Source organism: Danio rerio, chromosome 23 (assembly GCF_049306965.1).
Source record: "Danio rerio strain Tuebingen ecotype United States chromosome 23, GRCz12tu, whole genome shotgun sequence".
Taxonomy (NCBI): Eukaryota; Metazoa; Chordata; class Actinopteri; order Cypriniformes; family Danionidae; genus Danio; species Danio rerio.
Genome location: NC_133198.1, coordinates 45,517,817 through 45,535,070, shown reverse-complemented (window position 1 = coordinate 45,535,070; position 17,254 = coordinate 45,517,817). Strand labels below are relative to the sequence as shown.

At 38.4% G+C, this 17,254-nt stretch overlaps 1 protein-coding gene across 16 annotated transcripts in view; it reads right to left on the bottom strand.

Moving 5' to 3' along the window:
* Positions 1–17,254, bottom strand: part of LOC100536524 (protein shisa-like-2A) — a 198,033-nt gene that overhangs the window by 39,984 nt on the left and 140,795 nt on the right. For all 16 annotated transcript variants that reach the window (XR_012398744.1, XR_012398745.1, XR_012398747.1 and 13 more), the window contains one exon: positions 12,467–12,603. Coding sequence is in view for 8 of the 16 variants with exons in the window: in XM_073939415.1 (XP_073795516.1) it covers positions 12,467–12,603 (137 nt within the window). In the remaining 8 variants the exon portion in view is untranslated. The remainder of the gene's footprint in view (positions 1–12,466; positions 12,604–17,254) is intronic.

Sequence of the window (17,254 nt, the reverse complement as noted above, 5' to 3'; positions counted from 1 at the left end):
TCTAGTACTTCTTACTAGATGTTAGAATCACACCGGAGAAACCACAAAAGCAGAGAATGTCACGGTTGCAGGTTTGTGCGCTCTTCCGGAGTGTCTGTTTGATCATGTGGGTTTGTTTTGTTTTTGTTGCCCACTTGTATTTGTTTGAGTCACGTGTTATGCTGGCACTCAGCTAGTTTGATTAGTTCGCCAGCTGAGGCTCATTATCGTGCCTATATATGGCCGACGTTTCTGTGTTTCCTTGTCAGTTTGTTAGGTGTGCTTATGTGTTCATTTGTCTGCGCTCAGGACCGTGAGGAGTTACCACTGGACCCTGTTTTCCTGCCTGATCCCTGCCCTGTTTTCTCCTAGTCCTAGCACCGCACTCACTACTTGCATTTATTTTGACTGTCAAATAAATACTATTTTACTCGCACTTGGATCCATCTTAACATTTCTTTCAAGAGTTCACACTTAGATATTGCTTGACAACTGTAAGCAGGTTTGGCATGCTGTCCCGGGAGAGAACCCTGAGCTCGGAGATAGTTGAGCCTAGGGCTCCCGCCAGTTCCATAGAGCATGCGAGGGGAGTACGAGATCAGGTGGTTCTCGAGAGCTCCCCTTTTTAAAGGAGGAAAGGAGGAGTAAGAGGGTGGATGGGGGATTTCTTCGGAAAACGAAGATAAGGGAGTAATATCTAGGCTATTTATAGTAAGTTAGGATAGATCTGATTGGCTAACTAATGAGTGTGGATAGGCGGCCAAATGCAGTCAATTATATCGCATGTTCCTCTCGAAATTGGTTTAAAAACTTCACTTAAGTGTGACAAAATGAACTGACTTTTACCATGGATCCAGCGAGTGCGTCACAGATTTCTGAGTTCCTCATAACCAGTAACGCCAGGATGAGGCTTTGGCCACCACAGCACAGGCTATTCAGGCCCTGGTTGGTCAGGTTTCACTGCTGACTACTAAGGTACAATTGAGGGTTTCTGGAGCAGCTCAAGCGGAGCCTGCACCAGCCCAGGAGGTTATGCCTGCGCCGGTGACTACTAGTCGCCCATATATAGGCACGATAATGAGCCTTAGCTGGCGAACTAATCAAACTAGCTGAGTGCCGTCATAACACATGACCAAAACAAATACACGTGGGCAACAAAAACAAAACAAACCCACATGATCAAACAGACACTGCACAAACCTGCAACCATGACAGAGATTTGGCTTATCTTTAACTGCGTGAGATCAATCTGCACCAGATCCGCAGGTGACAACATTTGTTTGTTACTTGCGCTTTTGCTGAAGCCGAGTTTCCCTCGCATGGCACACCTGATTGGGTGACTCGCCTCGGTGACATTTTTGGGATTCACTCGCTTTTTAGTGGCTGTCGTCTTGGGTTACTGAGGTGACAGGCTGCTAAGAGTCGGTTTGCGGAAGTTTGTACAGTTTCAGCAGTCCCAAAACTTAAGAGGTTTGCATGAAAAGATTGTGGTGACCCAATCGCGTGGTGGCGTGGTGTCCGAGAGGGTGAGAGGGGCATAGCTAGCGCGAGAAAGCATTTGTAAAAAGCAACATTTTCTTGTTGCAAGGTGTTTTTAAGTGACCTGGGTTGGTCCATCCCATGGCACTGTCTTCCAATGAGCAGTTTCCATGAAGGGCGGGGCCATGCCCTGTACCATCGTAGTGAGGGTCAATCATTAAAAGATTGCATGAAATGCAAGCATGTTGATTTCATGTGGTAAAATCTCTTGAAAGATTGTAACTATCTTACATCAAATTTTACAAGACGAATACTGTTAGTACTACTGTTTTTTCTCTTACACCAATGTGTAGCAAATGTCACTAGTTCAATACCAGACATCATAAATTTCAGACACATACAGTAAGATTTTAATCTGCTACAAGAGTTAAAACAATACATTAATTAACCTGGGGTGCTTTCCCAAAACCATCGTTAGCCAACTAAGGTCGCAAGTTCCTTCGTTACAAACATAGTTCGCTGATTTGCCGTTTCCCAAATCCATCGCTCCAACGAACATTCCCAAACTGTGTCGCAAACTTGAGCACTTGAAACTACACCTCTGGAGCTGTAGTTAGAAACAGTTCCTGGCTGTGTTCTATTCCCACGTATCCCCCCTATGCTCTATTCATTTAGAACATTCTAACAATTAAATTTGGAATGATTAAAAAAAAAAAAAAAACATTAAATTCATCTCATTTAGGTGTAATTTGCTTTCAAAGTATTTTTACTATTTTTACAGTTCAGTTTTAGCGATCTTCATGCTTACAATTGTGCTCCCTTCGCAGTGCACTTTGACAACATTGATGACATTTTGAAATCTAAATGTCACCTATTATTTAAAAGCGGAATGTATGTTACGTCTCCAAAGCTTGTGACAACAAAAAACATCCGTTAATTCCATTAACTTGCAGTAGATTATTTAAGTATCTGTACTGTATATGACATGGGCCTGTTGTTTAGAACTTTGTGCTGTGGTTTGGATGTGTCGAATTGTAAAAGTAGACTTTTAAAGAAATAAATAAATGAACAATACCCTACTTAATACTACTACTACTACTACTACTATTAATCAGGGGCAGATTGGCCATCTGGCAATTCTGGCAAATGCCAGAAGGGCTGGACCATTTTTAAAATGTTGGCCGGTATGCTATTTTTTATACATTTTTATTTTATTTTTATAATTATTGCTTTTACATACAGGCAGTTTTTGTTTCTTGCAAGATGTGAATATTATGATGATGATGATGATAATGATTATGAAAATAGTAATAATAATAAATGTTAAGCATTGGCCCAATCGGCAATGGCTAGCTGGTTTAGAGATAGGCCGACCCAATCAGAGGTTACGCGTACATAATCAAAATCTGGCAAGAATGTCAAACAAACTGTAGATGCAACACAAGCTAATTGTCAGATGGACCGTAAAGGCGGTGCTAAAAAGCTCAGAGAAACTTACAAATTGCTCTAAAATCAGGACGTTTCCAAATGCATAAAATTAACTGAAATAGTCTCGAAAGGGGGCAGCACAATAGGTAGCGCTGTCGCCTCACAGCAAAAAGGTCAATGGTTCGAGCTTCGGCTGGGTCAGTGGGTGTTTTTGTGTGGAGTTTGCATGTTCGCATGGGTTTCCTCCCGGTTTCCCTCACAAGTCCAAACACAAAATAAATATCTATTAAATATCTATTACATATATGGTACTGCTCATATTATTTCACCATCTGTACACTAATAAAAGTAGTGAATGTGCGTGTCCGAGGGTGGGGGTGTGTCGGTGTGATAATGTGGGCTGGTGTGGCTACAGTGCCAGGGCTGATTTTTTGTCACAGTCCGCCCCTGCTACTAATAATAATAATTTATATTATTAATATAAAAAGTAGGATTTTTACCATTTCCTAATAAATAATACATATTTAATGTCATTTTATAGTAAATAGCCTTATTATTTATTTATTTATGTATATGATATTTATATATAAGAGTAGAATAGTGTTAGATTTTGTAAGTGATTTTATGTTTTACAATAGCATATGTAATGTTAAACTTCTCAATAATATTAGTAAAGGAAACACATGCTCTATATGTGCCATTTACATATATATCAATTAATTTAGAGCGCAAGTGCATGTTTTTACCAAAACTAATACTGGACTTTATTTTAAATGCGTGTGCGTGTAAAACAATATAATTTGCACAAAGAATTTATGGGGAAGTATTCTAAAGAAATAGTTACTCCATGGCATTTATAGCATCATAATAAGTGTTTTACGCTATATCTAACAAAGATCGAACAATGGATCTGCGACAGATAAACTATGAGTTTTGGGAAACACTCGTCACTACATCGTTCTTTTCCCAAATGATGCATCGTACTATGATAGTTCAGCCGCGAGTTACGTTGTTGTTAGGGAAACGCACCCTTGGTTGGTTGGAATAAAAACAGCATATGAGGAAAACTATGGCATATTATTCAAAGATACATCTGCCTGAGTCCTAACATTTCAAGTGGTTGTCTTTCATTCATATTCATTGATTTCCAGAGATCTCTACAAAAGAGTGCATTTTGGCAGGATGTCACACACATGACCTGGGAGTCATGTAAAGAATCTCGTGGGGCAATTAGTTAAGTTTTCCCACTGAAAATCCAGTAAAGCCCCATTGTAAGGTGATTCAATCATTTACTAACTTGCTTAAAGGATCTTTTGAACATCTGCGCACAAAGTCTTGGTCAAAATAGTCAATCGACTGGCCCTCTGTTATTGTTATGGTATAAGCCAGGGGCAACCAATCTCGTTCCAGTACGGTTTAGCTTGCTTCAACACACCTGCCTGGGTGTTTCAAGTATACCTAGTAAGACCTTGATTAGCTTGTTCAGGTGTGTTTTATTAAGGTTGGAGCTAAAATCTGCAGGACACCGGCCCTCCTGGAACAAGTTTCGTGATTCATGGTATAACCCCTCTAGTCAGATCTAAATGACTGAGACAATGTGGCACCCAATCCCCAAGCCTAATTCGAGCTGGTTTATATCTTTGTAATGTGCCAGTGAGTTCCTTCACTCATTATCATTTATTAACAGTAAATCATAAGCAGTCACTTGGTATAAAAGAGAAGCTTTAGTCTGACTAATTGTGAACTACTATGAAAGTGCAAGGCTATAGAATTGCTAAACTTAGGCACATTTTTACATTTGCAAATGCGCTCCTAATTAGGATTTACAGTTTGCGTGCAAATGAGACCAAAACAATTAAGTACTGTGGGGGTCAAATACTTTTGCACATTTTTTTTTGCACGTTTTCCCACATAAATTGTTTGTCTCAAATCTTATGTTCATTTGTGTGCTTAATATAGGCACAAAAACAGATATATTATCTCTTCATTTCAGCCATTTACTATATTTATATGAAGCAAATTTGACAGATGCAGTCAAACGGATGTTTAAAGCATGTGTTAAGCTACATTTATGCATCTGAGCGTAATTGCCTTGTTTACATTCACTTACTGAACAAATAAAGGCTGAGATATTCATTATGTGCTGCTTTGTTGTCAAACCAATTATCGAATGTGTTAAGTTCACTCCATGAACTCCAGTTTGTGCCTATTTTTATTCCTCAGAAGAAAGTTTTAGGGACACATTTTCAGTTTATTGCAATAATGAAGTTACGCTGGAGCAACATCTGCACACAAATAAACTTTCAGTGCAACAGCAATAACAGTAATTAAAGTTGAATGGAGGCGTTGTGCCACCTAAGAGCGAAATTTCTCAAGTAAAAAAGAAAACAAAACTTCAGTCATGAATATTGATGATAAATGCAAATTGGTTTCCTTATCATACTTAATCAGAAGCTTCAAGAACAATACCAATATCTGATGCTCCTGATCTGCAGTAAATTACAGCTTTAGATTACTGCAATGAATAATGTAGACAATGTATGCAGTTCTCTGCAGCAATTTTTCTGATTATTATATTAAGCGCTTCGATTTGCATTAATTAATTAATCATTTATTGTTTAAGTAGTCAATAAAAGCTTTGGTTTAATGGTGTAACAAAAATAGATGTGCATTCTATAACATCATCTATACAACCCAGGCTCATTCTGAAAACGTAGTCCCATGGACGTTTCTGGAGACCACGAAATATGTAGGCAGAGGTGCGTATGGCAGCATTTAATTTTTTTAAGCAAACACTACGGGGTGGTATGACGCCGTTCCTTTTCGTGCTTACCGGTTGACCGCTTACCTCCGTGTGGAGGTCTTTTCCGCTGCAACCAGTTTGTCCAGTTAGCTTGTCGTTTACGTCGGCCGAATTAAGACAAAGAGAGGAGTTGACAATGACGATCGGGTTCAAATACGAGGAAGATCGGTTCCAGAAATCAGGTAAGACAAAAACAGAATCCAAAAAAATAAATAAAGTGAACAGGCTCATAACAGGGTGAGATTGTGTTAAATTTCGAAAACGAGGTAAAAATCAGACAAGGGCTTTTCTTTTTCTGGTCGGCTTTTGTAAATTGTTGGTTGGATTTAGGGAAGTAAGTGGGTGGGCGGGTCAATCGATAAAACTGGCTGAGTTTAGGTAAGGAGGAGGGTGGGTCAGTCGATTGGCCGGTCGCCCTGTCAATCATTCAGTCATGTCAACACTGGGATTCCCCAAGGATCTGTTTTAGCTCCGTTGTTATTTTCTATTTACATTAAAGGGCCATGAAACCCCCTTGTTTCAGCAGGGTGTTTTCACACCTTTACTTTGGAAAAAGTCAGGAAAGTGGTTTGTTCAGGGGGTAGTGTCAGAGGAGGGAAAAAGGAAAGGTCCGTAAAAAATTGCATAAAAATGGGAGTGTCGGTTAGGGCATGCACTGATTTTCACTGAGGCAAAACAAACACACAGACGAAGAGGAGAAAGACTGACTGTGTTTACATCAGCAATCAAATTTTTTGCTAAATTATTAAATGGTGGACTTCAACTGCAATTTGGCTCTTTCATTCAGAAATTTCATTCATGCCCCTCATGACAAACAAGATATTTGATTCGAAGAACTGCTCTAAGCGTGTATTTTTCATGCAATGTTTGTTATCGCACGGCGTATGAGAGAAAAAACCCTCCACATTTCGAAGTAACTTAGATGCACTCGGAAGGTAGAGTCAGAAAGCTGTGGTGTTTACATGTTTACACTCGGACAGCAGCATTTACAGCTGATCTTTCAGTCCATAATATTGTAGTGACGTTAACATACGGTAAACTTTGTTAACTTAGAAATCATTGACTAAGGTCTATCTTTAAACACTGAAAGAGTATTGCTAAGGATAAAACCAAATTTGTCTCTGAATAAACAAACAAAGACCACTGATCACTCACTTACCAAATCTGTAGAGACAGGAAAATCAACACCACTGGATCCGCGTCTTTATTCAAAAGAGACGAATTGATGTAATTGTTTTTTAAGATCTGATTATTTTAGGAATGGTGATTTTGCAATTTTGTGCTGCCTGATATCTTGATCAGGTCTCACTGGAAGAAGCGACAGTACTGTCCCAATGTGATCTCCTGGCTAAATAAAGGAAAATAACAACAACAACAACAACAACAACAACAACAAACAATAATAATAATAATAATAATAATAATTCAGTCAGTCAGACTGTTGGTGGACAGCGACCTCTGGTGGGTTTATGCAAAAGCAGCGCTCGCGACAGACATTTAAGATACAAAAAAGCGCACACAGCAACCTCTCGTGGATTCGTGAAAACAAAAACTGCAAAAATACGTACCTCCCAGGACGAATTTCGCGATCTCCAGAAACGTCCACGAGACTACGTTTTCAGAATGAGCCTGGGTGGCATCTATAGTACGTTCTCATTTTTTTCTCAATTATCTTCCATAGTATTTACTTTTCTCAATTCTTACAAGTTTTCATACTTCTTCAAAATATCTTCTTTATTGTTCCACAGAATAAAGAAACTCAAAGTTTAGAAGCATGAGTAAACAGTGATTAAACTGTCACTTTTGGGTGAACTATTTTTTTAATAAAGTCGCTGCTTAGAAAGCAAACGAGTTAAAACAAAAAAATTTCCAGGTTCTGCAGGTTAGTGTCTTGAATTTTCATTGCCAATCTTAAACCAATTGTAATGGTTTGTGTTTTGGTTCAATTTATAATTTCCCTAACCAACGCAGAGCCCGGGGCACCGGGTAAATGAGTGCTCAAACTTGCCCCCCCCCCACCCCCCGGTCCAACTAATGTCTAATAATGTAGAGGTAATGCTTAAATAATTGATGAATTAACTATTTGTTAATGCTTATTAAATGATTCATTGTGTGTAGTTATTGTAACGTGTTATCGACTTTGATATAAAGACAAACAACAAAAATGCATACTGTATGATCCCTTACATATTTATCCATTCGTTCGCTTCAGAAAACGTGACACATGCAATCATATGTGATGTGTAAATGACTGTTTGTCAGGATGATGGTGATTTCCCATAATCATGCCAAATGATTTGCGTATCTGAATGTAATTGACTCATTCATATTCATCTGCAGCTTTCTATTTTCTCGCTGAATAAATAACAGATAGGATCACAGAAACAACTCAAGATCATTCATATATGAAAATAAGAAGGTTGGCGTGTGCTGGTTTGTGCATAAGTAAACAGATTTGTATTTGCACACAAATCACTGTACATTAAATGGAACATACATTTTAAATGAATTATAAATATTGAGTGAAATTTAATCTAAACAGTGCATCCTTTACCATTAACAACAAGGACAAAAATTCTGCTACACTTGAAGGGAACTTCATAAGACTGTCATTAAACCTTTATAATCATGACATGTCATGAATGTGAATAAGATTTTATGCATGTTTATAACAACTGTTATTAAGTGTAATTTGCTCGGTTATAACACTTTAAATGCAAAGATGACATTGTTTACACTGACAACTTGACTATAATGAGGCATATGCTGGACAATAGACATGTGGATCCATGTGAAGTTCGTTCAACATAGGCTCATTCTGAAAATGTAGCCCTATGTACATTTCTGGAGATTGCGAAATATGTAGCCAGAAGTACGTATGGCCACAGTTCGTCTTATTAAGTGAACGCTTACATCCCTGTAGACGGCTTTCCCACTGTTACCAGTTTGACCGGTAGCTCAACACGTATGTTGGCAGCAGTGCTTAGCAGTGCTTAGCAGTGCTTAATTTGTCCAGTCAACAGATCAGGGTAACGGATCTGGCATGATACCAGAGGAGGGAGAGGTGTCGCAGACAAATGTGAAGAGCGAAGGGGGGGCTGAGAGAGGTGTCACGGACGAAAGTGTAAAGCAGAGAGGAGGGTTTGGGGGGTGGAGGCGGTCTCACGGACGAAAGTGAAGAGGGTTGTGGAGTCACAAAAGTAAGTGAAGAGCGGTAATGGGGGGTGGGGGTTGAGGAGGGGGATCAGTAAAATGAGATCCGGGTCTGGCACAAATTAAACCGTGGTTGGCGGACTTAAGACACAGTGGGAGTTGATCACGACAACGGGGTTTGAGTCTGGCAAAGAACGGTTACAGAAAGAGGGTTGGACAAGAACAGAAGTCAAAAAATAAAGAAGTAACTAACAGGGTGAGAATGTGGTGAAATCTGAAAACATGGTAAAAATCAGACAAGGGTTTTTCTATTTCTGCATTGCTTTTGAAAACACTATTGGTTGGGTATAGGGTTGGGATGGGTGAGGGTATCGGGTAATTGATCAGTCAGTCAGTCGACATTGGCCTTGGATTTATGGAGTGGATTTATGCTAGAACAGCAGGCGTAAATGGCACTCACGAGAAAAATTTGAGATCTCAAAAATCGCATACAGCTGCCTGTGAAGGATTTGTGAAAAGAAAAACTTTTAAAAACGAACCTCCTGGGACGTATTTTGCTCTCTCTAGAAATGTATATGGAGGTACAAAATCAGAATGAGCCTGGATTGAGTTCATTACAGAGAAGTTGTGCTGGCAATGGTCTGAAACAGGAGCAGACAGGAGCTTTAGGGTAGTCCAAAAAACACAGGCTAAGGGTCAGGCTAGGCGGCAAAGAATCACAACGGTAAACAGAGCAAAGACCAAAACATGGAAAAAAAAAAACGCTTAGAAATGCTATGCAGGGTAAACAAGACTCAGCAACATGTATGTGTGCGTGAGGGGTGAATATAAAGTCCAGCCAATCAGTCTGTGATAAGGGGAAACAGGCATTGATGTGCGTAAGGTGAATGATGTTATTTGTAGTCCAGTTTAGTGACATATCTGTAGTTCTCCAGCCATTTGTAAAGATTGTTTTGGGATTATTAAATTGACTTAAACAAATACATCACAACCTGTTTTTGTCTTTGTCATGACAACTTGCCATAAAGACAACAAAACGTATCATATATCTGTCATAAACATGATTGTCATAAAGCCATTATAAATGTCATGAATCTTATAACAGCATCATTAATATTTTTTTTACCTCAACTCCAGTGGTACTGTTATGATCACCAGACTACAAGATCCAGTCATGCACCACACACTCACACCTGTTCCTCTTTCCCACTGATTGCTAACACACACAGCTGAAGCTCATCATTTATTCATTACAAGGACTAAAAAAATTCAGTGCGCACACACACATCAGTGTTGAGTCTTGTTATACTGTTTGTGAACATTATGGTGCGTTTTCCTGGCCTTGACTTTACGTGTTAGATCTTTGCTTAGCTGTTTTGTTTGTTTACGTTGCCTGCTGCTTTACCACATCTCTGGATTCTCTGTATACATCTGTTTGCCCCTGTGCTGACCATTGCTTGCCATCCTACTATTAAACCCTGCATTTAGATTGACACTTCCTTGTCGCCTCCTGTGCACATTATAGGTAGAAGCTGAGTTTGTAATTAAAATATCATTGAACATTAATGACGCCCTTAAAATGATTTGATAGAGTAAAGACACTTTTAACAAGACATTTTATTTACAAATATAGTGTGTTCCACTGAAAACGCAATCAGAAAAATATCCATGATACAATTATAATGACTTTATGACAATTATGTTTATTACTAGTTATATTGTCTTGGTAATGCATACCTGTCAACATTAGGATGTGAAAATAAGGGATATGCCCACCATAATAAGGGATTCCCCTGACCCCCCTTTAAAAAAATCCCCAAATTACTAAATATGTTCAATATTTATCTCTGTTTCATTGTAAATAAACAGTAAAACAGTCAATAATATGTTTATTATTATTTACAAAAGAAACAATAAATAGAATACAGTAGCAGCAAATAAGTTAGCAAACAATTCAGCTTATTAAAATGAATAGCTATTATAATGAAATAGAATCAAATCTCATTATCCATTTTTTCACTGTATAACTTACACATTCTGATTAAGGAGCAACAAATGAACGAATGAATGATTTATTTAGATTTTTCCGTTTAATTACATTAAATTAAAGGTGTCACTTTAAAAAAGCACACGTCTAACGTTATAATGAAAGCATTCGACTGCTTTCCTAACTGTTTATGCTCATTTAGGATGAAATTGTGTTTGGGAAAAAAAAAAAAAAAAAAAAAAAAAATCACACCAAGATCGACATCTTTAGATATTATTATAATTATTATTAATTATGTGTACATGTATGTTTAAACACGCACCCAAAAATCACGAGTACAGAATCTGTTTTGGAAACAGCGTCTATTTATCACTATGGAGTAGAGGTCTGCATTTTTAATTTTTTATTTTTGTAATTTTCCAAATAAAGCGCGGGAGCGGTCGGTAACTGGTTTAATTTTGCATGGGAGCGGGCTGTCTAGCAATATCATTCCCAACTCCCGAGCGAGCTAGCACGCGTATGTATGTGTGTGGATGAGTCACCTTTAAGCTGTGTTTAGCTTGTTTGTTGCTGTGTGTGTGTGTGTGTGTGTGTGTATGTGTTTATACAGACAGCTTGTTATAGGCTGTTTGGATTCTGTATAGCTGGGTGGTTTTCGGTTTTGTTCTCCCCCTGCTCTTTAGTGTGATCGGGCACGGCGGGTAGGGCAGCGGGACAACAAATGCTGAATATAAGCGGGAGCGGTGGGTTCGGGCTAAAACCTGGCGGGAGCGGGCTGCAGCGGGATTCAAAATCCCGTGCAGATCTCTACTATGGAGTGTGTCAGCTGACAGTCACGCACTGCTATATGACTGTCTTGAGCATTGCATATGAAGGGGAGACGGCACCTGTAATGAAAAGTAAGGGAATCACGCTATTTTTATATTTATTTCAAAGTGTTTTGATGTCTAAACAAAGCGAAAGAACAAAACAGACTCGCATTTAAGAGCAAGGGGCGGCCCCTGGTGGTTCAGCAGTATGGGCTGAGAATAGGGAAGCTCGGCTCTTTAATGTTTATTTGCCACTCTTCAGAGAATGACTGAAAATACGTGAGAAATATGGGAAAATACCTTTACGGGATAATAGCGGCATAGAACTGTAAAATACGGGAGAATCCCAGAAAAAAACAGTAGGGTTGACAGGTATGGTAATGTCGAGTTGTCATGACAAAAAAACTTAATTTGTTTATGTCAAGCTGTCACACCAAAAATGCCATCTTTGCACTTAAAATGGCATAACTGAGCAAAGGGCACTCAATAACCATTGTCTTAATCATGCATAAAATCTCATTCATGACATGCAGTCATTTGATTATAAATGTTTCATGACAGTCTTATGAACACTCCTTCAAGTAAAGTGTTGCCAAAATACTCCACAAATGAACATTTCCAGCATTTAATTAAGATCAGCACTGCTGCTAAAAGACCAAACCAAAACTAAATTTACCACATCAACCAAAAAAAAAAAAAAATCACTAAATGCGCTGAACCATGCTGGAGATAAAAGCACTGAGCTCATTTCCTGCATTTCAAGGACTTTCCTTTCAGGATGTTTTGTGTGTGTGTGTGTGGGTTCTTTCACTGAATTGCTTTTTGTACCTGGTGCTCGTAGTGGCAGCCCGTTGTCCAAGCCTCGCGGTTTAGTGGCGATGAACAGGTAGCAGAGCACGCAGAGAGTGATGATGAAGGCCAAAAGCACCACAGCCGCTATAGATAACCCCACAAGAGCTCCCAAGCTGAAGAGCAGAGGAAGATAAAGAAAGAGAGAGATTCAAAGCATTGAAATCAAATGTCCAATGAAAGAGAAAGCAAAATCAGTTTTTTTTCTAATTCAAACTGCACATTAGTGCTGCATGAGACTTACATTTCTATCTTCATTATAATCCCTTAAAAAAATATTGATGCTTGATACAATTTTTTTTTATTAATCCAATATAATAAACTGCAGTCTTTTTTTATCAATTTGTGTTAAGATGACAAAGTGTGAAAGTGTGAAACCCAGCCTTTTTTACAGTAAAGGGACAGATCACCCAAAAATAAACATTTCCTCAGTATTTACTCACATTCAAGTGGTTGTAAATGTTTATGAATTTCTTTTTTCTACTAAAAACAACATGATTTGCTGAAGATGTTTGAGAAGGCAAAAATATGAAGGACGCCAATGGAGTTTTATGCATAACCCTTTCTCAAACAGTTCTCAAAAACTCAAACAGTTTTGAAACAAGTGGAGCATTAGGCCTACATGGAATCTGCACGGGCCGAATTCCGCAGATTTTCCACATATTTTCCACAGATTTCCGCAGATATTTAGCCCATCACATTAATTCTGTTTATTTACTTGAGTAAATGTGTGTAAATCTCAACGCAATCTTACGGCAGTTCATAGCTTTTTGATTTAATGGCTACTTCGTATGAATTCATACAATCTAATTCGTACAATTTAGAATGATTTGATCATCACCTAATGACGGTTGGGGTTAGGAGCCACGCCCCCTTTTTAAAAATCGCACATTTTGTACGACTGAACTCTTACGAATTCGTACGAATTAGCCACTATCTGGCGAAACGTACAATACTTACGTTTCCTCATGAGATCAGGCTGGTAAATCTATATTTATTAAATTTATTCATTCATTTATTTTCTTTTCAGCTAAGTCCCTTTATTAATTCGGGGTCGCCACAGCGGAATGAACTGCCAACTTATCCAGCATGTTTTTATGCAGCGGATGCCCTTCCTCCCGCAACCCATCTCTGGGAATATTTATTAAATTAATTTCAGGATATTATTGACTAATGTGAAAATGTTCATCTGATTTATGTACAGTGCAGTTTGTACAGTGATATTTTCTGTCTTTTATTAGATTATTACACGAGAGACTTGCTTTGTTTACCAAATAAAGTGGATCTAATTGGATTTGCATTTTAAACATTAAATAAAAGTTAAAAAGATTTTTTTTTTATTTCACATATTAAGATTTTAGTTATGATACTCCCAAAATAATTCAGCAGAAATCCGCAGATTTGTACCAAAATTCTACGCAGAAATAGCAAAAAATGCATAAATGTATGACCTTTTAGATATGAAAATCAAGACAGTATTATTTATTTTACAACGTTGCATTTACATTTATGAAGTTTGATGTTAATAATGTATGAAAGAAAAAAAGAGATATCTGTTTTGATTTATGAGCATGTTCGATGAATGCAAGATAAGCAGAAAAATTGTGTACTGAGAGACCAAGAGGTCAAGATACATTATTCATAAATAATTGTAGATTTAGTAAGTTATGATGTAGACCTATGGTCTTGGTTTAAAGAGATATCTAGTAAAACGGCAAGTTTCTTTACAGAAAATATGAAAAAGTCTGAATTAATAAAACCCATTATGTGATTAGAATAAAAGACTATCACTTTCATCTATTCAGTGTTGCTTTTTCGCTTTCAAATAACAAATTTTCACTTTCCTCCCCCACGAGATCATAGCATGAAAGCAGAAATGACTGTTTTAGATAATAAAAAGCTTGCCGTCATATTTCTGTATCCCTGCAGAACAAATTAAAAGCGGCTTTGAAAAAGCCAACAAGTTCTTATAATAATCAGCTGGTGTTAATGGATGGTTTCAAATTAATTGTTTGGATCATAAGAGGTTGGAGACGCAGTAAACGCAGTGGAGAATCACCCACAGAGAAACTGCATTTAAAGAGCCACAGCCGCTTATTTAGACTGCTTCAACAGTCTCACTGATTAAAAACCCCATGAAATTAAACATTTCCTTTATATTCGTTATTAACAAAATAATTTGGTATCTGTGTTTACACCCAGCCCAAGCTCACTGCGGATACATACAGTTAAAGTCAGAACTATCAGCCCCATTTGATTTTTTTCTCTTCTTTTCTAAATATTTTCCAAATTACGTTTAACAGAGCAAGGACATTTTCACAGTATGTCTGATAATATTTTTTCTTCTGGAGAAAGTCTTATTTGTTTTATTTCAGCTGGAATAAAAGCAGTTATTAATTTTTTAAACACCATTTTAAGGTAAAAATTATTAGCCCCTTTAAGCTAATATAAATATTTGTTCTCGATAATCTACAGAACAAATCTGTCACGATGGTCTTACAAATATACAAGAGATATCCAAGTGCAGCAATAGAAGTTTAAAATAAAATAAGGGGACAGGCCAGGTTCAAAAATCGAACAGAGACAAAAGTACAACCCAATAAACAAAAGTGTATCAAACAAAGTTAGAGGAGCAATTCAAAAATATGATCATAACATGAAACAAAGTGAACAAACAAACAAACCAAAACGATGAGTCAGTGAGCAGACTAGGACCAGATAAGAGCCGGACAAAACCAGAATCGAGTGAACGGAGTGCACGAGCAAACAGCAAAAATCCAAAGGCAAACTAAACACAACATTAAAGCTTATAAAGACAACAATAATTAGACAATGACAGACAGCTGGAAACAATTAGTGATCATGTGAACTACAAAACAGGAACAAACCAAAATATAACTAGTGTCCAGAAAACCACAAGATGGCACTACAGCAGGCGTGACAAAACCACTGTTATACAATAACTTGTAATTAACTTAATTAACCTGGTTAAGCCTTTAAATGTCACTTTGAGCTGTATAGAAGTGTCTTGAAAAATATCTAGTAAAATATTATACAGTCATCATGGTAAAGATAAAATAAATCAGTTATTAGAAATGAGTTATTAAAACTATTATGTTTAGAAATGTGTTAAAAAAATATATCTCCGTTAAACAGAAATTGGGGAAAAAATAAACAAGTGGTCTAATAATTTAGGGGGGCTAATAATTCTGACTTCAACTGTACCCAAGTCTACATTTCTGGGGACAGTGAATTACATGCCTGGAGGTACGTCTGTTCAGTTTTTGTTTTGAAAAAATTCCACCAGAGGCCGCTGTGTTTATGATCTCAAATTTCTCTTGCACATTTACTTCTTGCATAAATCCACCAGAGGGAGCAATATACACTTCAGCTGAGCAGGCAAGCTTGCTGTCGACTGACTGACCCGTCGTCGCGGTCAACTCCGCTCCACATCCCAAGTCCATCAGTGTAGTTATTAGTATATAGCGAGCTCAATAAAGGGGTTTTCATATTTGCACTACGCTTTATGTAAGCATGTCAATATAACTAAATTTATTGCTGTTTGAATACAGTATATCAGTATAGATGTGTAATGAATTTGCAGTAATCTCTCAGACGTAATTAATTCAAGTTCTGAAACTCTCGCTTATAATGTCTGTGACTGTGAACAAGAAAAGAATAAAAGGCCAAATTAAATTGTTAAAATAAAGGAGAAGCAGATCGGTTTGAGTGTACAAGGGAAATACCTCACACTGCTGGTGCTAAATCATTCGCTGCCGGTAAGCAGAAGGGTGATCTGCTGTCAGGTTTCAGGTGGGAAAGGCTGTTGTACGAGGACTGGGCCACCTGTCAGTGCTCTGAGGCGGGGGAGGGGCTGACAGCATCACCCACTGCAGCAACTGGCAGCCAGTGCAAACGGATGAGTAGCGGAGTGACATGTGCTCTTTTAGGTTCATTAAAGACCACTCGTGCTGCTGCGTTCTGAAGAAGCTGAAGAGGTTTGATAGAGTTAGCTGGGAGACCGGCTAGTAGAGAGTTGCAATAGTCCAGTCTGGAGAGAACAAGAGCTTGAACAAGGAGTTGAGGTGCATGTTTGGATAGGAAGGGTCGGATCTTTCTGATGTTGTAGAGTGCGAATCGAGCACGATCGAGCAGTTCTAGAAATGTGGTCAGAGAAGTTTAGTTGGTCATCAATCGTTACTCCAAAGCTTTTCACCATTTTGGATGCAGTAATGGTTGCCCCGTCCATCTGGATGATGCGACGGTAGTCACTTTGCGCCAGACCACTCACCACACCAGCTGATTGGTGGCGAGGAGACAGAGTGATGAAGCCAATTATAGTATGGGGAGGGTTAGGAGGCCATGATGCACAGAGGCCAGTGGATGCCAGGGTGGAACCCCTACTCTTTTTCGAAGGACATCCTGGGATTTTTAACGACCACAGAGAGTCAGGACCTCGGTTTAACAACGAAAGACGGTGCTCACTGAGCAGTATAGAGTCCCCGTCACTATACTGGGGTATTAGGACCCACACAGACCGCAGGTTGGGCGCCCCCTGCTGACCTCACTAACACCACTTCCGGCAGCAACCTAGCTTTCCCATGTGGTCTGCCATCCAGGTACTGACCGGGCGCAGCCCTGCTTAGCTTCAGTGGGTGATTTGCAGAGTTGCAGAGAGCTAGTTATCGGCTACCTTTTAAATTATATTATTATTTATATTGTCTGACAGCTAAAACATTTCACAAAATGTGTTAAATCAGCTGCACA